This window comes from Lupinus angustifolius, chromosome LG15 (assembly GCF_001865875.1).
Source record: "Lupinus angustifolius cultivar Tanjil chromosome LG15, LupAngTanjil_v1.0, whole genome shotgun sequence".
Classification (NCBI taxonomy): Eukaryota; Viridiplantae; Streptophyta; class Magnoliopsida; order Fabales; family Fabaceae; genus Lupinus; species Lupinus angustifolius.
The window spans coordinates 6,344,204-6,367,243 of NC_032023.1; the positions used below are offsets into that span (position 1 = coordinate 6,344,204).

The 23,040-nt window shown below is 33.3% G+C and overlaps 1 protein-coding gene and 1 long non-coding RNA gene across 2 annotated transcripts in view; one reads left to right on the forward strand and one right to left on the reverse strand.

Annotated features, from left to right (window-relative positions):
- On the forward strand, positions 6,540 to 12,050 carry LOC109328497 (heparanase-like protein 1). Its single transcript, XM_019561989.1, has 10 exons — positions 6,540 to 6,633; positions 6,923 to 7,242; positions 7,653 to 7,689; positions 7,856 to 8,039; positions 8,623 to 8,771; positions 8,845 to 9,078; positions 9,776 to 9,965; positions 10,089 to 10,214; positions 10,365 to 10,467; positions 11,457 to 12,050. The coding sequence occupies exons 1-10, from the start codon at positions 6,615 to 6,617 to the stop codon at positions 11,856 to 11,858; spliced, it is 1,764 nt and encodes a 587-aa protein (XP_019417534.1). The 5' UTR covers positions 6,540 to 6,614; the 3' UTR covers positions 11,859 to 12,050.
- LOC109328498 overlaps positions 6,629 to 23,040 on the reverse strand; it is an 18,426-nt gene continuing 2,014 nt past the window's right edge. Inside the window, exons 2-3 of the long non-coding RNA XR_002105445.1 lie at positions 18,446 to 18,452; positions 6,629 to 6,786 (exon numbers count right to left, since the gene is read on the reverse strand). This is a non-coding gene — a long non-coding RNA (uncharacterized LOC109328498). The remainder of the gene's footprint in view (positions 6,787 to 18,445; positions 18,453 to 23,040) is intronic.

The window sequence follows — 23,040 nt, forward strand, 5'->3', positions numbered from 1 at the left end:
ACTATGTTTGAATCTGTTTTATGATTACACTTAATCGATTATACTTAATCTTAATCGATTAACGAGTTCTTGAAAAATAATAGAAAACCGAAATAGTAACAACACTTAATCGATTCACCCCTTATTTTATCGATTAACGGGTTCCCAAGAAATCAATGATTAATTAATTAACATATCTGTTAATTGATTAATGGTTTTCTAAAAATATATTTTAATTATGAATGAACCTCCTATATGATTTATAAGCTAATGTATGTATGTATGTATGTATGTATGTATGTATGTATGTATGTATGTATGTATGTATGTATGTATGTATGTATGTATGTATGTATGTATGTATGTATGTATGTATGTATGTATGTATGTATGTATGTATGTATGTATGTATGTATGTATGTATGTATGTATGTATGTATGTATGTATGTATGTATGTATGTATGTATGTATGTATGTATGTATGTATGTATGTATGTATGTATGTATGTATGTATGTATGTATGTATGTATGTATGTATGTATGTATGTATGTATGTATGTATGTATGTATGTATGTATGTATGTATGTATGTATGTATGTATGTATGTATGTATGTATGTATGTATGTATGTATGTATGTATGTATGTATGTATGTATGTATGTATGTATGTATGTATGTATGTATGTATGTATGTATGTATGTATGTATGTATGTATGTATGTATGTATGTATGTATGTATGTATGTATGTATGTATGTATGTATGTATGTATGTATGTATGTATGTATGTATGTATGTATGTATGTATGTATGTATGTATGTATGTATGTATGTATGTATGTATGTATGTATGTATGTATGTATGTATGTATGTATGTATGTATGTATGTATGTATGTATGTATGTATGTATGTATGTATGTATGTATGTATGTATGTATGTATGTATGTATGTATGTCTCATTTTAGATATGTTTGATTTTAGATTTTGAGACTTTCATTGGGGTTCATCCTAGCCTAGACTCTTACTAAGCAAGCATCTTAAGACCTAATAAAGATATAAAAATACTTAAACCCTTGATCTTCTTTTGAATGCTCTGCCTTGTATGAACTTGAGTTTTGACTTTATATTTGATACTTGTTTTTTGTTAATTTGCTCATCCTCTCAAGCTTGTCCTTGAACATTTATCATGTTGTCGATCCTTTGTCTTTATCAACCTTTTGTCTTCCTCAAACTATATGTGTCCTTTGTCTTCATCGAAACATATGTGATGCATGTTTGTATCTTCATGCTTCTTTAAAGTTTTGTCCTAAATGTAATAATCGGGATATAAGAAGGAAAACTCAATTCTCAAAAATGTTGTATGGTATTTTTTCCAAAATATCAAGATTTAAGTGTGTGTTCAGCATTGCAAAAGATGCACATAATTTGGCATGTCATGATGATGAAAGGATTAAAGATGGCAAGTTTCGGCATCATGAAGATTCTCCTCAATGAAGAAAAGTTGATCATGATTATCCTAGTTTTGGTATAGAATCAACAAAGCTACGCCTTGCATTGTCAACTAATAGAATTAACCCAAATAGTGTTCAAAGTTGCTCCCACAGTATATGGTCAATAATGCTGACGATATACAACCTACCTCCTTATTTATGCATGAAGTGCAAATATGTGATGTTATCTATGTTAATTTCTAGACCTAAACAACTAGGAAATGACATAGACATATATTTGGCTCCATTAAATGAAAACTTGAAGCAAATGTGGGAGTCATGTATAGATGTATATGATGCGTATAGGAAAGAAAGATTCAACTTGAGGGCTTTGTTGTTCGGCACAATCAGTGACTTCACTACCTATGGTAATCTACAAGGATATAGTAAAAAAAGAACATTTTGCATGTCCTATATGTGAAGACAATACTCATTCGACGAGGTTGAAACACTATAAGAAGAATCTCTTCCTTGGCCATCATAGATTTTTGTATTTAGATCATCACTATCAATAATAAAGAAAAGCATTTGATGGGAACAATGAAGAAGGTTGTGCTCCTTTGTTGTTGACGGGTGACCAATTACTTAAAAAACTAATGGGTTTGAATAATAACTTTGGTAAACCTTTGCAAGAGAAGTAGTCACAAATGAGTGGAAGAAAATGTCAATCTTCTTTGAATTGCCATATTGGAGTTTATTATATACATAAGACATTTCCTCGATGTTATGTATATTGAAAAAATGTATTTGAAAGTCTCTATGGTACCTTACTCAATGTCCCTGGTAAGACCAAAGATGGTTTGAATGCAAAATTGGACTTGGTTAGTATGGGAATAAAAAAGGAATTTGGGCCGATAATGAAGGAAAAACTTACATATCTACCTCTACTAGCTTATACTTTGTCGAGGAAGGAGAAAATAGAATTTTGTAAATTTCTTCATGGTGTTAAAGTTCCAGAGGGGTAATCTTCCAACATTCGGAACCTCGTATTAATAAAAGACATGAAGTTAAAAAATCTTAAGTCTCATGATTGTCATGTACTCATAGAACATTTCTTGCCTATTGGAATACGGTGTATTATATCTAAAAAAGTTCGAGGAACCATAACTAAGTTATGCTTCTTATTCAAGGCAACTTGTAGCAAAGTGATTAACCCTAAGAAATTACCTACATTGCAAAGACAAATTTGTTTTGACATTGTGTGAGTATGAAATGTATTTCTGACCTTCTTTTTTGACATAATAGTTCATCTAAGCATTCATCTTGTTCGAGAGACATAACTATGTGGTCCTTCCTATATGAGATGGATGTTCCATTTTGACCGTTATATGAAGATATTAAAAGAGTATGTGAAGAACCGATCAAGACAAGATGGTTGTATTGTTGAGCAATATATTTTTGAAGAAGCTCTTGATTTTTGTACTGGATACCTTACTGATGGTGATTTCATAGAAATTTCAAAGCCTCGATATGCAAAAAGAACATTAGGTGAAGGGATTATTGGGTATCAAGTATTGACTATAACAAGAGCCGAATTGGAGCAAGCACGCTTATATGTTTTACATAATGCCTACAAAGTTGAGCCATATGTTGAAGGACACAAGGAGATTCTTAGGAAGTCTATCCCAAGTAAGAATGAAAATTGGATTTCCAAAAAGCATAATCGATATTTCATAAAGTGACTAAAAAGTCACATTGTTGAGAAGTTGAATATAAATGCACATTCAGTTTCTAAAAGATTGAAATGGTTAGCCACTGGTCCAAGTATTCATGTCTTATCCTACACTAGTTACTTAATTAATGAATTCACATTTTATACGGAAAAACAAGATGATCAAAGTAAAATTCAAAATAGTGGTGTGACTCTTGTTGCTCGTATTTTACATATGTCAAGTGTCAAAGATAGAAATCCAATATATGTGAACATGTCATACTTTGGGGTCATTGAACGAATATGAGAATTGGATTACATAATATTTTGGTTGTCGTTTGTATTGTAAGTTGATGAGTTAGGGTTCATGCAGGTGGATATTAATGGGTCAGAATATAAAGATGAGCCATTTATTCTAGCATCATAGGCTCAACAAATATTCTATGTTAGTGAGTCAACTGATATGAAATGGTTCATTGTTCTTTTAACTAACAAAATGATTGTCAATAATATTGATGACCAAGAATATGAAGATATTGATGTTGAAGATAATCCTTTTTTTGGGACATCATAGTCGCATGAGAGGGAATCAACTACAAATGATGATTTATATACAAGATATGATCACGATGAGTGACTTTGGATGAATCAATATGTTCCTCCAAAACAACCAATGTAAAAAGTAAATGCATGTCTTTGTATAATTATAGTATAATTTTGTTTGTTTGTAATTTGAATATATTGTGCTTATATTATTTGTTTGTAATTTTATGTACTCTGCCAAAACATAATTGGCATTATATTCTTTGTTTGTAATGTATATTGTATTGATGTTAATAATACAAACTTATAGTATTAATTTGTTTGTGCTGTTGAGAATATATATTTTTGTGTTGTTGAGAATGTTTTGTATTGTTGATAAATGTATATGCATGTATTAATGTGTACAAATCAACAGCGCATGCTAGGGGGAACTATAGTAAGCGATTTTGTATTATACAATACAACAATGCTCATTATAGGCAACATTGTTGTATTGTATAATACAACAATGCTTATTATAGACGACATTCTTGTATGTATACAATACAATAATGCTTATTATAGATAGTGTTGTTGTATATGATTAATACAACAACACTCATTATAAGTAATGTAGTTGTATATGTGTGTTGTTGAGAATATTTATGAATAATACAATAACGCTTCATGTAGTATACACTGTTATATGTATGAAATATATAATATCACTCTTTGGAGGAGGCACTGTTATAATAGCACTCGCTATAAGTAATGCCCGTATAAGCGCCATTAATCATGCTTATACACCATTGTGTTCATACAGAAAGCGCCTGAAAGCACTGTTATATATCTAAATTCACGATGTTGAACTTCAACTCTAATGTAGAGAAGATTGTTTATAAGAACATTTCAATTTTTCATAGTGAAAACAAATCTCCCAAATCAGAAGGAAATGACTGAATGTAGATTACAGTGGTTGGCAATCAAACCATGATAAAATTGATCGTCTCAAATTCTTTTATTCCTAATATTTTACACTTACGCAATTATAAATTTTCATTATCTAGCATGAATTCATATTAGAGTTGTTGAATAATTATCTCTTCATGATTAACCGTATAAGTTGTTAATCTATTAAATCAAGAAAAATTTGTAATATCTTTCAAAACCAAAAAGTTTGAATCGTACACGAATACACTTATTCACCCTCTCTAAGTGTGTTAGAGCCCTTATTATTCTACAGCTTCTTATGCAACAACTCTCCCTCGGAAAAATTTGGTACTTGTATCTTCTAACTCATCTGACCTACCATCACCACCAAGGTCACCTTCAATTCATTTTCCTAACCCTTCCATCCCTGAATCCTGTGTATCTCAACCTACTGAATTCTACCTAGACTACTCACTCCTTTACCCCAACATCAATTAATGCTCCATAACCAATCTCACAAATTCAATCAACATCACCAATTCATGCACATTCTATGTTGCCTCTCCCATACCATATATTATGATCACCCAATTCTCTTCACCTCTAGATGTTCTTCCACTTCTAGACGACTACTTTTTGTCATTTCTCAAAAGTTTTGTTGCTTTTATTTTTTATTGTTATTATTTTTGTTACAATAGTTTTTATTGATGCTGATGGATATTATTAATGTTGAATTATTTTTGTCACATTGAATTCATATTAGAGTAGACTTGTTGATTTTTAATGGAATGTTGACACTTTAAAATGTATGAATTTTATTTTGTAATATCCAAGTTTTTATGTGAACTTTATACTTTGTATACGAAAGTGTTATTTATTTATTAAAAAACAGAACCAAAATGCATATAATTTTTTAGAATAAAGTATCTTTTCATAACATAAGATAAATGATCTCATGCTGTCACCAAAATTATGACATGTATCATATTTAATCATTTTCTACAAATATATTTCTTAAAATTAAAAAAAGAGTACAATATCATAATTTGAGTAGATGAAGGAAATAACTTATCTCATAGTATAAGAAAATACTTTATGCTCATAATTTTTTGATTGGATGTGTTAATCAAAAGTATGCTAACAAAACAAACTATATGTTATGAAAATAAAGTATTTCCTCTCGAGTTACTAAAATTATGTGTCCTAATTAATCTATTTCTACTAGGGGTGACAATATGGGCTTGGCCCGACGGGCCAGCTCATTCGAATAGCTATTTTTAGCATGCCGGACTGAGGATTTTAGCCCAAAAACCTATATTCAGCCCGTTTTAGTAGCTCGTTTTTTAGACGGGCCAAGGAGGGCTGGGCCGGGCTGGCCATTGTTAAAAAATAAAAAAAACTAAAGTGTGTGACATTGTGCTGTGCATGGGGCGTGGCAACTGGCAGACTCTCCTAGTTTAAGACTATGTTGGTTTCTTCTTTAGAATTTACAAGTTTTAAGCTAAGATGTTATGTTGCTATTGTAATATTGTAGACTTATGTTTGTGATTTTTTGTTTTAAAAGACATTTATCAAGTTTGTTGATTATTTTTTGTCTAAAAGTTTTAATTATGTACATTTTGGAGGGGGAATGGATCAGCCCGTCACCCTGCCAGCCCTGCAAAATATGAGTCGGGCTAGCATTTTGAGCCTTTTTAACAATACAGGCCGGACAAGGCCGGCCCACATTGCCACCCCTAATTTCTACTACAATATTTCTAGAGGTAAAAAGTTTATAACATGTATAATAATTATAGTTTCCCTTGATAATTAAAGTATGATTCTCATGTTATTTATATCTTTGTTACTTTTTACCTGCTACAAGTCCAGCCACAGTCCGGTTCCATAATGAATCATCCATATTTGTAAATACCGATGATTCATCCACGTGATACACTTAATCTTAAGTTATACAAACATGGACAGTGAAAGGGGAAAAATCTAGGAACATTTTATTCAGCAGTAAAAGCAAACGCACCACCATTGTTGACACTTCATGTCCGAAGAAAGAAAAAGTAAGTGCTGTCCTCAACTGAACTGTGTAAGCATTATAGGTAAATCCTCACCAGTTCTCTCCATCTGATTGAACTTTGTAAAGGATTTATTCAATAAACATGTGATAAATTAATAAACTTGTGAGGACTCATAATATCCGTTAGCCATTTAATCTTTTTTATTTCCTGTTTTCCACCTTCCAAATAATCATGGTCTTATCATGAGGCAGTACTTCTTTTTAAACTTAATTTGCAAATTTGTAGCTTCGGTGGCTCTCTTTCTGAATTATCTTTTTTCTTCTGAATCTAGACGTTCCAAAAATAAAACTGAAAATCGGAGACAGGAAAGGCGCTAGTACCAATTATTTTGGATTAGTTGTGGTGGGCTTGGATGCTGCTACAATTGATCCACTAATGGGATTCCACTTCATATTGTTTCTCGTTTCGGTTTCTCTTCGAGTTCGAGCAACTTTAAGTCAAGATATTGCACATGGTTCTCTTCAAGTACATGGAACTGAAGCAAAAGCTGAAACTGGTGATAATTTTATTTGTGCTACTATTGATTGGTGGCCTCATGATAAGTGCGACTATAGCCATTGCCCCTGGGGATATTCATCTGTTGTAAATTTGGTGAGTATTTTGGAATTCAATTGTGTATAAAATGAAATGAACACTCTTATGGTTTGTTTACGAGTTGGGTTTTGGGGGGAAGAGAATGAAGCTTCATAATCATCTTACAAGTATATTTCACGTCTCCTAAGCATTCTCTTTCACTTCCTTCCTTTTCTTCCCTTCCAAAATACTACTCAGAAATACAACTTGAGTTGGGTTTTGGAGGGGAACAAGGGGAAAAAAGTCATACCACAAGTGTATCTCATGGCTTTGAGGCTTTACATTTCCATTCCTTCTCTTCCAAAACACAACTCGCAAATGAACCATGAGTTTATGGATCTCTTCCACCACAATTCCCATTTAGAATTCCGGGAAGCAGACAAGCAATTTTAGTTACTGCTCAATGCAATCTGAATTGATTTTTTCAGGACTTGACCCATCCTTTTCTTGCCAAGGCGATCCAAGGTCTGTATATTTGTATTACTGAAGTCCATATGATTTAGAAAATTCGGTTACTCAATTCTCACTGCAATAAGTCACGATGTTTGTTTTTTTATGAATGTCGTTATTTATGGTATGGAATATGTACTTTAAGCATGGTTTTATTCTTTTCATAATGGTTTCATGATAGCTCTCAAGCCTTTGAGGATAAGACTTGGAGGTTCTTTGCAAGACCAGGTAGTGTATGATGTAGGAAGTTTGGAGTCTCCTTGTCATCCATTTCAAAAGATGAAAGACGGTTTGTTTGGATTTTCAAAGGGATGTTTACACATGAAAAGGTGGGACGAGCTGCATCATTTTTTCAATGAGACAGGGTGAGAATTTTAACATCGAGATTTTTTATTATCTTCTCTGCTTCCTTTCCCCACATCCTTCAGGCCAAAGCACAAGTGAGAAAAATAAAATTAGGTATATGTGTATAACAAAGTGATTTCTGCTGTGGGGATGCCTCTTTCTATCTAAATGTTTATCATAGCGATACATACAATTTGAGTTCCCTTCATTGGAGTCGAAGGTTCACTACTTTCATTATGAGTTATTTCCTCACCGTTGGTTGGGAATGACCCTTCAAAATATGTTGGTTATTCTAATAATATGCACTTTTACATCCCTTCCTTTCTTGTTTATTATTTATGGTTGTCTCTGTTGCGTTATTGGTAAATATTAGTGATCGGTTTTGTTAAAGTGAAAGTTAATGTATTGGTCCAAGCTTGACCTTATACACTTCACAAACCCTACTTTGGGTATATAAATATAAACAGAATTTAAATATCAGCAAATGTTTGTTGGTAGTTTAATTGACACCCAATCTCTATATATGTGTTATAGCTAAATTAGAAAGGGGTGGGTAGGGATGATTACCCGTGGTATAGCTAAATTAGATTTACACACTTGCAGGGCCATTGTGACATTTGGACTGAACGCACTTCGTGGGAAGCACCAGATTAGTCATCATGTTTGGGATGGACAATGGGACCCTGGGAATACTTATGATTTTATAAAGTACACTATCTCAAAGGGATACAAGATTGATTCATGGGAACTTGGTAGGAAATGGTCTGTATTATCTTGTATGTTCATTTTGTTTCATTTGACGTAATCTTCCATATGCTGCTGTAGGTAATGAGCTGAGTGGTAAGGGCATTGGAGCATCTGTCGGTGTTGCACAGTATGGGAAAGACTTGATTAAACTTAAACAAATTCTTGATGCATTATACGAGAACTCCAACTTCAAACCTTTGCTTGTAGCACCCGGGGGATTTTATCAAAAGGAGTGGTATGACAAGCTTCTTCAGGTTTCGGGTTCAGGCATAATTAATGTTCTGACGCATCACTTATATAACTTAGGCCCAGGTTTGCTTGTCACTTATTTAGTTCTTTCTACTATAGTCATTCTTACAGATATTTAATACTCTGAAATATGTTTGGTGTAATTCCTCTTTTTCGTCTGTTCTGGTTTCTTGTAACTGTAAGTAGTATAACACTGTCATTGGTTACTATCAGTTGAGGGAATAAGACACATGTTTCATTGGTTCATTATTGCCTTTTTATTTCATAAACAAAAGGGTTGCTGCTTCTTCTCATTTATATATTATATTCGTCAAAGCAACAATGCTTCCCTTTCTGAAAAACCAAATAAATGCAAGGTAATATAGAATGTGAAATTTTGACAAAAGATTATTAACCAAAGAGCTATTGTACATTGAAGGTTGGCTATGCCAATTTTTGTAGCGAAACCCCTTAGCCTCACCTCTGTACTTCCCCACCTCCTTGGTTATCCTAGCTACCAAAAGTCGTTTACACCATTATGAATGTCTACATGGTAGTGTGCCATGCCAACAGGCAAAACTACCCCATCGTGTACTTAAATGCACCGTGCTTTTGTGCTTAATTTTCCCATAAATGCTAACTTTCCTATGCATTGAGAGACATTCACAAGTAGCTGATATATTTAATTGAATGTGAACTTGTATCGGGGTTATTGTATTTTGTTTACTTGCTGAGAAAATTCTATTTGCTAATCAGTTTCGAAGTTAATTCTATCTTTTAGGTAGTGATGCACATCTTGAGCAGAAGATTCTAGATCCTGTGCGCTTGAGCAAGATAGAATCTATTTTTAGCAATCTTACGGAAACCATTCAAAAACATGGTCCTTGGACTTCTGCATGGGTAGGAGAAGCTGGTGGGGCATACAACAGTGGTGGTCGTTATGTTTCTAACACATTTGTTAACAGCTTTTGGTAAACTTGGTCATTTCTTCTATCATTTTGTGTTCCTCTGTTGGTGCTAAAGGAATTATTATTTTACTCGGCAAAATAATTTTTGTGATTAATTGTTATTTCGGAAATTTGAATGACTCATAGGTATTTAGATCAACTTGGAATGGCATCCAGCTACAGTACTCAAGTTTATTGCAGACAGACTTTAATTGGAGGGAACTATGGTCTTCTCAATACCACCACTTTTACTCCTAATCCAGACTTCTACAGGCAAGTGCCAATAGAGAATTGCAAAAAATAAAAGAAAATATATATACTTCTATAATTTTTTTCATCTTGATGGTCACTTGAAGATATATAATGATTATATCATTGCTGAACATATCTAATCCTAGATATATTTTTTCTTCTTCTGAATAGTGCGCTTTTGTGGCATCGGCTAATGGGAAAGACGGTACTTGAAGTTTCTACTGATGTTTCTTCACCCTTTTTACGCACTTATGCTCATTGTTCAAAAGACAGAGTAAGTGAGCTACTTTAGTTCAATGTCTATAGAATGATATGACATGAGTTTGGGGTTCATTATTCTATATGTGTTGTTTGATTACCATTATCTAAGCTGATATGACATCTTTGAAGATTAAGATAGCATTTGATATTTAAATTTGATTTTGAGAATCAAGAATATGTCACATGGATTTATATGCACTTAAGTGTATGGAGATTGAATTTTAGTTCGATTATGGGCAGAATCAAGGTGATAGCAACAAATATGGATTGCATGTGCTATATAACTTCACCATATTCCTATGCTTATATACTATGAGTTTCATAGCTGATTCATTAGGTTTAATTTTGGTGCCTGCTTTTTAGGTGCAATGGTGGCACAAAGCTTTTAACATTTATGATCTTGTTTCCGAAACCACACAGTAGAACACCACTAAGTCACTCTGACTGGCTTATATTTAGGTGCTGTTTGTTGTCGATATATATGTATTGGTATTAAAAAAAATTACTCCTCATAAAATGCTGAAATACACATTGCACAAACAAATGTGGAACCAGATTGCTTCCCTTATGTCTAAGTCTAACATAAGCTGTTGAGTCAACAAATGAAATTGGATTACAATTGTTAGTTTGAATAAATCATTTTTGTTTCCATTTAATACTTAAACATTTAATTTTAGATATTTAGAATTCCTTTAATTTTGTCCCCACAATGGAATCGTTTTTATTTATTTATATGATTTTTAAGATTATATTCGTTTAAAAGGGTAAGTCCCGGCACAACGGTAAGGCTTTCCCTTGTGACCTAGAGGTCATGAATTCAAATCTTCGAAACCATCTCTTTGCTTACGAGGATAAGACTGCATACATCTACCTCCCCCTACCCCATTCTGTGAGATATTATAGTGAGATATTATGATATAGTATATGCTAGGCATCCAAAGGATCTGTTAGCTCTTAATATTACTTTTTGCATTCCTGAAATTTGTGAATTTCATTCTGCAGGGGGGTGTAACGTTACTACTGATTAACTTAAGCAACCAGACTCATTTCATACTCACTGTTGAAAGTCATTTGATTGAAGGAAATGAAGTGACCAAAAGCATCCATAAAGAAAATTCATTCTTTGAAAATCTCAAGAATGTGTTTTCCTGGGTTGGAACAAAAGGATCAGAAGTCACATTCAGAGAGGAGTACCATTTGACTCCAAAAGACGATTATCTTCGGAGCCAAACCATGGTCCTGAACGGTATTCCACTACAATTAACTAACAAGGGAGATATTCCAACATTGGAACCAGTACTCAGTAATGTACATTCCCCTGTATACATAGCACCTTTATCCTTTGCATTTATTGTATACCCCAACTTTGATGCTCCAGCTTGTGCTAGACACCGAAAACTTTAGTCTAAAGATCTACATTTTTGCACTAGTACTATGAAATTGAAAGCTCATGGTAATTGTGATTAATGACCTATCTCTCTTCAGAGGAAGTTTGTTTTACTTTAAGTTTATGCAAAACATTTCAGTTTTCCTTAGCAGACAGCTGTTACAATAAATTTGGTCTAGTTATTGATGTGCCAATTTATTTCTGTTTTTTTTTGTTTTTTATTCATTGAGTTGGTAAAGGAAAGATTACAGATGTGGAAGGGGTGGGTGGTAGCAGGCAAGCAGTCATTACATAGGTTTAGAGGATTCAGTATTATGTTAAGCAGTTATTCAAGTTGCTGACTGCTATGCGCCGCAATATTGCAGTTGTGATGATAATATTGCAGTTGTGATGATCATCTCAACTGCATCATACTGTAATTTATGTAATTTATGGTGTAACAACGAATTATAATGATGTGGCCATATTGGCCATAGTGCAATCATATCAGATCACATTTGAGTTGCATCACAATGCGTTGGACTGTATCAAATTCAAAAACATTTTTTATTCACAAAATAAATCACATCGCAGCAGCTGTAATTCACATTACAACAATCGCAATGTGCGCAATTGCAGTAACCGCAATTGGAACTGTCACTGCAATTTAAAACACTTAATGTGAAGTTTTACGGTTTAGCTTGATGGTGTGGATATGGTGCCAACGTTTTTGGACATGGTTTCCATTAAAAAATCACCAATGTTATTAGGCTATTAACTGATAATCTCTCCATCCGGCTATAATTAGAAAAGGGAATTTCATGAAAAGTTGTAATTTAAAAAATGGCATTTACTAAGAGGTCCCTTTTTTCTAAATAACCTCAATTGATTTTTACCAAATCATTGGTGAAGTAGTTGTGGCATGTTCCTGCCGACACAGAAAAGGTTGTTAAGGTATGTAGTTTAAGGATTGTCTACTTCGTCAGTTTATCATTTTGTTTGGATGGCTGACTGATGGAATTTTACAGGCAGGTAATAATTGCAGAGAAAATGAACCCACTAAACGTTTTCAATTTGCGTATATAAAGTGTAAGTCGTAAATATTGAAGCACAAGAATCTAATAAGATCCCACTTAATAAGGGCTCTTTGTTTTCCTCTCATTATGTTTGTCTCTTTATTTTCCTGCCCCAGTTTCTCATTTCTTAGCAGATTCTAGAATCATCCATTTCAAAAGCAATAAGAACTATTACATGCTTAAGGCTACTTGGAGGAAAGACCCCTTGGAAGTGGTTAAAAATCCCATTTTCTTTTTCCTTTCTGGATTCTAACAGAATGGTTGAAGTAAGTGATTATCTATCCAGGTAGGCATGGGTGGGAGGATGGTGTTAACTTCTTATATAAGATAAAAACAACTAGGTGAGATAAATATGGGTTTAATGAGCCATATATTTAAGATTTATTAAATTTTTCAAATTGCGTTTACTGTTGTGGTTGTGTTTATTATTATTGCGGTCATTGTAGCCATTGTGATGCGAATTACAGTCATTGCTCATACCAATGTAGTTGTATTGCAGTCTGATGCGGCCTAAATGTGGTTCGATATGATTACATTGTGGCCTATTATGGTTACATCATTATGATTCGGTGTCACACCACAATCACGGTGTGATGCAGTTATAGCGGTCACCCCAACCGCAATGTTACGGCCGCATCACGTGATGTAGTCTGCAATTTAGAACACTAAATTTATAATTCATTTTTGTTGGATTTGAGTTGAAATTAAAGAATATGAAGTGTCACATTGATTATAAGTGATTTGAAAAATGAAGTCATAACGTATACACTTGAGAAGTTCCAAATTCTATATACACAATCCTCTTCTATCGAAAAAAATCTCAATTAAATAACATTTTTGAGCTTTCTCTTCGATGTTATTTCTATCTAACTTCTCCCCCTTTCTTTTTTTATAATTTTTAGGATCTTTGATTAGCAACAACTTTGTCTTTGAGTGGTAGCAGCTTTCTCTTTGTTTTGTAGGGCAATAACCTTATCTTTGAAGGGCAACAACTTTATCTTTGAGTAGTAGTAGATTTATCTATAAGTGATAACCTTTTCTTTTAGTGCCAACATCCTTTTTTAGCAGTAGCAACTTTTTCTTTTAAGTAGTATTAGCCATATTGTTGACAGGCAATAATCATATTCTTGAGTGATATTAGTCCTATTGTTGAGTGACACAGTGATATTGTTGAGTGACACTAGTCATATTGTTGACTAACAATAGCCATAACAGTAGCCATATATGTGAATGTGCATTATCCATATTATTGGGTAGTAAAAGTTATATTGAGGCAATAATTCTAGAGCGGTTTCTACGATGCAACAATTATCTCATACAATGAACTATGTTATTTTATCTTGAGAATGTCATGTTTGACAATCTGTTTGTGCAAGTTTTTATAATATCATGAGACATCTTTGAAGATGATAACTTAATACGCGACCTATTTAAATAATATTTTTGATGACAAATAATATTTTTAATTTGATAATAATAATTTTAAGATGTTTTCTTATGTCATTTCTACTAAAGATATAAAAAACCATTTTTGGTTTGAGAGATATAACATGAAAAGATGATAAAAACAAATAAAATAAAAAAATATTCTTAATTTTGAGAAATCTACCTCCGTATCTAAATAGTGATATCCAAGTAGTGTTGAAGAAGAAATTTTTTTGAAGAGAATTAAGATTACTAAGGAATTTGCCTATCACAATCCCAACTATGAAATTCTTTCTCTCTCATTTTACACTTCGGAATGCATCATCCTTATAGAGAGGGGTGTTTTCACATCTTTCTAAGTTGAAATGGCAGGGAAAAGAATGAACTTTGTGAGGAACTTTATATTTATTAGAGTACTTTTAAGATTGTATCAAGGAAATCTGTGTTGAGCTAGAAAGGGAATATGTTATTTTAGAGGCAAGCACTAAAAACTATGTTGTGAGTCACTAGCTAAATTACTAGATGACAAATGACACGTCACTAAAGATCCAATCTCATGAGATTCAGAAAATAACTCATGGAATCATATTTGAAGGTATGACTTTAGATAGTCAATGTAAAGTAGCTAAGTTTACAATGTCCTAGCTGTGGAAAAGATCCTCATAATGTGGAAAAATGACATCATCATCCTCATAGATCAGAATAACCTATCCTTGAAAAACATATCTCTTCCTCTGCTCCCTCACAACTCCTACATCGCAAATCCGAAGACAACTTCATCTTTTTTTCCTTTGCTCTTCTCAAGCGACATCCTCAACCGCTGCCATCTATTATCGTGTGCCCTTGTTAATGATGTCACCATCCTTGTCCCAAACGCAACAATTGTTTTCGTTCGAGAACCATCGATTTCAGTACATATGAATGCACCTTTCTTTGGTATCATTTTCATGATTGTTTTTAATATAGTTGTTGTCTTTCGTTATATATGTCTCTAGATTTATAAAATGGGATTATGAGCGAAATTTTGAATTGAGTACAAATTAGGGTTTGCCCATTTTGGAAAATTGAGTTTAAGTGGTGGAATCAAGTTTATGAGGGAGGATCCAATGCAAGTGTCAAGGAGATGAGTTATAACCTCATAATTTTGATATAGATCAAAACTAAGGGCTATACTCAGTAACATAATCTAGTAATTGAAACTAGTTTATGATAATTTTGATACTATTAACCGCATAATTGGTGCACCTTCAGGTTTCTATTGCAACTTCTATAAGATGATATGATTAGATAATTGATTTATCCAGGGATCTTGTCTTGTGATTATAAGATGTTTGTATTAAGTCCTTTGTGTTACAGGTAGATTTTTAATGAACAAACGTTGTATGCAGTGTAACTTAAAATTGTACGAGGTGTTTCGGTATGATGCATATTAAAGGAAGGCACTGTATTCTTGTTGTCAATGCAACAACATAATTTCAACTACACTTAATATCTGGACATTGTGCTTAGCACCATGTCGTTGAAAGACTGACCAACATATGTAAGCAATTTTGAGTTAAGCTGCTTGATTCTTACTCAAAGGATCTTCACATTTGTGTTGAAAGTGACGCTAGTGAGGATTTTAATAATGCTTCTTTTTTGATTAAGTAACTTTAGTTTCTATACTTATGTAAACAGGTTAATTTTGAATAACAAGATTGGTATCAAGATAATGGGACCACATCAATTGTCCCATTTTTGTATCGCTATATGTGCTATCAACTTTGATTAATCGGAAAAAAAATATTTAAGTTAATATTGTAATTATTTAAGAATGAGACTGATGAACAATTTCATGATATAAATTGCCTATTAACTTTAGTAATTCAATTTTGTAATGTCTATTGCTATTTTGAACTTCATGTAATTATATGATTATCTTGGAAGAGTAGTTGCTCTTTATGAATTCAACAAGAACTAACGTGATCTGGCCAAACTCTACATGGACAAGCTTACAGGAATCACAACTAGAGAGGATGAGCTGAGAATTGCAGTAGAAGGAATTCAACAAGAACTTCAACGTGGTTTACTGAATATAGGCGTATAGGATAAAGAGAAGCTTTTCATAGAAAAAAATCTAAGGAAACAGTTTTGGTTTACTTTGTTATTAGGTATTTAGTTTGTGTACATTTATTTGTTGGGTCTCACAGGGCTCTCTAACTCACATAGAGGGGTGAATAGGTGATATAGTATATAATTACCGATTAACAAACAAATTTTATAAATTCACTCACTATTTAATCAATTAACACCATATATAATCGATTAACTCGTTATGCAGATAATTGATTAACTAAAGAATGTAATCGATTATTCAGTTTTTTCTATGAAAAACAGTTTTCTTTGATCTCCAAGATTACCAAAATTTAACTAAACTTATATGCATTCTTACAGATGATTAAGAACAATAAACGCACAGAACAAAATATGCATGTCAAGTTAAGTAAATTAAGTAATACGGAAATGTAAAGAGTTAAGGGTTGAGAAGAATGAGACACGACTTTTATCCTTGTTCGTTTGCTGGTCCACTTGCAAACTATATTCATGCCTCCCATTCTGATCTTGAGAGATTTTTCTTCATTGTGGAATATATTTGTTTCTTACAAACACAATTCCAATACAAGACGCAAGAACTCCTTTCTTGGATCCGTTGAGCCCTAAACCCGGTTTGGTCACCCAACTCGCCTGCTCAGATACCAACACCTTTCGCGATTCTGGCCCCAGCTGATTTCTCGCTCTATCCAAGACCTCTTGCCTTCGTGAAGACACCTACTGTTGGAACATGGTTTGTTGGAAGCCATTAGTGGGAACTTTTGGGTGTGAAATCTAAAAAACTCACAAGTCCCACATAGAATAGTTTTGAAAAAAAATAACTCTCAAGTCCCACATTGGAGAGATGGAGAACTTGGAAAAAATATCATGTTATAAATAAAGGTCTTCTCCCCTCATTATAACTCGCTCCAAGTTGAATGTGATTTCATTCAACTTTTTCTTTCTCCCTCATATTTTCTACCGATGCATTTCTGGCAAACTTCTCTCCCTTTCTTTCCGTGGCACTAAGAATTGACACAGGCAGCCAAATTATGGGAATTCCAAGAACTGACACTGGCAGTTAGTATTGAGGGAAAGAATTGGCACATGTAGCCAAATTGTGGGAAAAAATTGACACATGTAACCATATTATGGGGGTTTCAAGAATTGGCGCTAGTAGCCATATTGTGAGAATTTCGAGAATTCGAACTGGTAGCCATATTGTGGTGGGTGTATTCGAGATTGGTTCTTAGAGTGTAGTAATAATCCGATAACATAGATATGGATTGTTTTATCATAGGGACGGCGTGGTTGATAGTCTGCTTGCACAATTTGGGTAGTGCCACGAAACGTCTTAAAGAGAGCGACCTAGCCGTGACTCAGCCAGTAAGAATTATTTCGTGCCATTTAGAATTGTTGCAAGCTACGGTAACAACAATTTTAAGATGTTTCTACTATAATGGCATTCGTTGATAATATTACTGGACCAAACAATTATGACCTGAACAAACCATTTCAGTTTGATGGGATAAATTTCAAACGGTGACAATATAAGATGAAATTTTTCCTCACAATGAGAAAAGTTGTCCACATTCTGAAAACCGATATCTAGTGTTGCCAGAAAAAGCAAAAAAGAGAAAAAAGATAAACTAGCTATTGAAATAGCTCTCTAGAATGAAAATGATTACGTGTGTAAAGAACTTTATTCTGAATGGGTTGTCTGATGATTTTTGTGATTATTGTAGTCCATTCAATGTAAGACTGAGATTGCAACTAAGAGGGGGATGAATTAGTTGACTAGAAATTATGACCACTTTTTCTACAAAATGAAGAGTTAAAGTGCAGCGGATAATATTGCAGAAAATAAACAAGAATGAATCAAAGCGGTAAGAGAGAAGAGAGTACACAAGGATTTTATATTGGTTCACCTTCTTGTCCACCGAAGGCTACATTCAGTACCTTTGCAGCACAAGAGATTTTCCACTAAATATTATGAGTTGAAATTACAATATCTCACACCGAGATCTCCATATACCTTACACACTCACTAATACTTATCACCTTGGAAAACACCTTTCCAAGTAACTCTATCCCCTTTCTATTCACACCCTGTGAAAGAAAGTTATTACAACGAATGAAGAATTTGAATGATGGCTTGGATTGCCTTTACAAGTATGAAATATAATAACACTTGTAATCCAATCAACTCTTTTGTATACTTAGTAAATAATACTCTTTTATGTTTACAAAACTTTGAAACACTTTACTTCAAGCAACTCAGAAAAATAGCTTTGAAAGTTTGAGTTCATGTTGCTAGAAGTGCAGAAAACTATTTTAGAAAAGTGTAGGAAAGTTGTGAGAAAAGTGTGAAAGAGTTATGAAAGAGTTGTTCAAAAAGTTCTTTTCATTGTGAGTTCTAAGGCCTTTAAATAGGCTTTCCAATCAGTCATTGTGCCTTTATGAAAGAGTAAGAATTGTTTGGGATGAAGGCATTTCGTTTGGGATGAAAATCATTGAGTTTCAAATCTAAAAAACTGATGTAACAACTCTTAGTAACCGATTACAACAAGTGGGTAATAAGTTACCCAAACATGACATTTTGAAAAATTACATAGAGTAATCGGTTACTCACTTGAGTAATTGGTTACTCAAACTCTCTGTCCAACAGTGAATTTAAAATTCACTTAGAGTAATCGGTTACTCAAATTTGAGTAATCGGTTACTCCAATTTAAATATTGTTGGATAACTGATTCTCACTCATGTAACCTGTTACTCAAATTTCAGTCACTTGTTACACAATATTTTGAAAAATGTTTTCGTTTAAAACTTGAAGTGTTTCAATTCCGTTTAAAATATTTTGAGCATTACTACTTTAGTATATTAAAGAGTATAGGATAGAAGTACCTATTTAGACTTAGACTAATTGTCTTGAAGCTTTAATCTTCTTGGTCTTTATACGTAATCTTCATTTTTTTCTTTTTGGTGATGTTGGTGTCTTCATCAAAACCTTGCCAAGGTCAGGAGCAAAGATCTTCTTCACAATCACCCCCTTTTTGATGATGACAAACCAAGATCTTCTTGACAATGTAGTTTTCTTGATAGCAGCATACTTTGAGATATGTTGAAGGTTGACTTGAGTATGTTCCTCCTATTTTGTATGCTCCCCCTTTATTTTGGAGTAATGTGCTTGAAATAATTTTACAGAAAATACACTTCCCCCAACTTTTCTCCCCCTTTTGACTTCATCAAAAAGTAGAAAAGCAAAGAGATTCCAGCACAATATATATAGCATACATACACTTATATAATCAAGATATATCAATATGATATCATATACTCATGTATGGATCAAGATATAGATAAGCACGTATTGCAATGCATAAATAAAATGTTTCAAACATGTATCCAGGAATGGAACAATAAAGCACAAAACATCATAAAGTAAGTTGTCCAGAAATATGCAGCAATAACTTAAAAACAATAAATAAGCAGAATTAAAAATTTGTCCGAATTTTGAAAATAATACAACCAGAAAATCCTAACAACAGATATTATAAGACTCAGGCTCCAAATTGTCTTCATTAATATCCATTCTATCCATCCTAGAGGAGAGGCAATGAAGTTCATATTGAATATGTTGATTCTGAGAGTCGAGAGCATCCATCCGGTTAGTGATGTAGCCTCGGAGAGAAAACAACTCATCCATAATCATTTGGTTCGTAGGCATGGCAGTAGATGAGGATGATTGAGCATGAAACTTAGACGATTGTGGTTCAGGAGGATTAGGAGGTTCAGGTTCAGATGGATCAGCAGCAGCAGTCGGTTTATCGATTCTATGTTTATAGGTGCGGGTTTGAGGGTCTTGGATAAAACCCATTTTGTGGATCACATCCACATCAATTTGGCTTTCTTGAAGATTCAGAGGCACCTTTGTTTCGCCATTTGTAGAAACACCGAAATGTTGAAGAATGTTGGTTATGAAGATTGCATATGGCAAAGGACTTTGAGGACCTCTAACAGTCCACATTTGTCTCATTATCATTAGAGCCCAATTGATCTTGATGTTAAACTTTAAAGCATACATCAATTGGAGTTCTATGTCACTTATTTGAGAATGATTTGAAAATTTTGGTAAGATGACATAACTCAAAAAATAATGAAGCAAACGGTCATCAAGCTTGAGATATCCAGCAGATAGGATGTCTCAGTTTTTTACGGTCTCACCAAAGCCCTGTTGCTTACGTATTTCTATTTCCCTTTTTGAAAGTCTACATAAAGTATGATAAAAATCCTTCTGATCATAATAATCCCATTCACATACAAGGTCGTAACCCGTTATTCTACCTTGAGAGGGTATGTTACATAACAATGAAATAAAGGTTTTAAGATCCAAAACAATATCTTTTCCTTTAACATAGGAAGTAAGACGATTTTTCCGAAAGTTCAAGTTACAGTAAAATACTCGCGTAAGTTCTGGATAAATTTCATTTATCTCACAACAAAAATCAAAAAGGTTTTGTTGACGTAAAAGATCAGGGAAAAGAAAATCTTCAAACTCAAAATTTCCTGCATTATCGAATTTTGGAGTGAAAATGATGCGTCCATGGAAGTGTTCTTCAAACACTTTGCGTTGTTCCTCATTAGCTAGAAGCCTTGCCAAATCCAAAGGGTTGAACTCCATAGAGTTATTTCCTTGCCTCTTTTGAGTCATCGAGATGCGTTGCTTCTTGGTTTTTGAAGAGGAAGCCATGGATTTTCGGTGTTGAAGGTTTAGGTTTTGAGGTTTTGGAGATTTGATGGTTTTTTATTTAGGTTACTAAACACAAAAATGAAGGTTTAAAAGAGTTTATATTGTTTTTGATTTAGGTTACTAAACACGAAAATGAAGATTTAGAAGTGTTTAGGAGTAAAAATGTGATAAGAATAGATACAGAAATCACTTAAAACAGATCAAAAACGAAGACTTTAGGTTTTGAGAAAGATAGAGCATGAGTTGAGTGAGCAAGATGAGTTTGAAAAAGTTTAAAAATGTACAATATATATATATATATATAACAGCGCAGAGTAATCGGTTACTCAAATTAAAAAATTTAAAATTTTCAAACAGCAACTCAGAGTAATCGATTACTTACTTTGGGTAATCGGTTACTGAAATACGTTGTTCAACCCTGTAATCAGTTACTCTCTAGTGTAATCGATTACTGACCCCAGAAAAACTTATTTTTAGGCAAAATTAAGCTATGAAAATGATTTTTAACCCAAAAATTGAATTTTTTAAATATTAATGAACACATTTAAGTTCAAGTAGGCATGAAATAGATATAATGAAGCATACATATAAACATATATAAGTATTTAAGTTAAATATGTCTCATCAAGAATGCCTAATTCTCGTCTAATTTTATAGAAAGGTTCTTTTGCCAAAGGTTTAGTGAATATATCTGCTAGGTGGTTATAAGCATCAACAAATTCTACATACACATCCTTCTTTTGGACATGGTCCCTAAGGAAGTGATGTCTTATATCAATCTGTTTGGTTATTGAATGCATAACCAGGTTCTTTGTGAGGTTTATTGCACTAGTATTGTCACATTTTAGAAGAGTGCAACCCAAATCTAAACCATAATCTCGTAATTGTTGCTTAAGCAACAACACTTGGGCACAACAACTACCTGCTGCAATATATTCAGCTTCAGTAGTGCTTAGGGTTGCACATGTTTGTTTCTTACATGACCAAGAAACTAAAACATTCCCTAAAATATGACATGTATCACTTGTATTTTTCCTCTCAGTTTTGCATCCTGCAAAATCTGAATCTGAATATCCAACCAAGTCACATATACTTTCTTTTGGATACCACGGTCCAACATTAGTTTTGCCTTTAAGATATTTCACGATTCTCTTAACAACAACTAAGTGTGATTCTTTTGGTTTGGATTGATAGCGAGCATACAGACACATACTAAACATAATATCAGGTCTACTGACAGTTAAGTATAAAAGAGATCCAATCATACCTTGATACTTCGATATATCGATGGATTTTCTTGCTTCATCTGTATCGATTTAAGTTCCAGATCCCATAGGAGTAGTTATTTGCTTGCATCCATCCATGTCAAATTTTTTTTAGCAAATTTTTGTAGTATTTAGCTTGACTTACAAAAATACTATTGTCAAGTTGTTTGATTTGTAATCCACGGAAGTAATTTAACTTCCCCATCATATTTCAAACTCTCATTGCATCATATTGCCAAAATCACTACATAACAACTCATTAGTAGAACCGAAAATAATATCATCTACATAAATTTGAACAAGTAGAGTATGATGATTTATTTTCTTTATGAAGAGAGTAGTGTCGACCTTTCCTTTGTTGAAACCTTTTTCAAGTATAAATTTAGTTAGACGATCATACCATGCGCGAGGAGCTTGCTTTAAGCCATAGAGAGCTTTCTTTAATTTGTAGACATAAGAAGGATGTTTGTAATCTTCAAAACCAGGAGGTTGTTCAACAAACACTTCTTCTTGAATGTAGCCGTTGAGGAAAGCACTCCTTACATCCATTTGATATAACTGAAAATTCAAAGAGCAAGCATATGCGAGTAATAGCCTAATAGCTTCAAGTCTAGCAACCAGAGCAAACTAGAC

What these genes read in the sequence shown, in the direction of transcription:
- LOC109328497 (XM_019561989.1), top strand. An exon ending in CTTATATAACTTAGGCCCAG is followed by an intron (nt 9,079 to 9,775) that starts GTTTGCTTGTCA and finishes TCTATCTTTTAG; the next exon opens with GTAGTGATGCACATCTTGAG. An exon ending in CCTAATCCAGACTTCTACAG is followed by an intron (nt 10,215 to 10,364) that starts GCAAGTGCCAAT and finishes TCTTCTGAATAG; the next exon opens with TGCGCTTTTGTGGCATCGGC.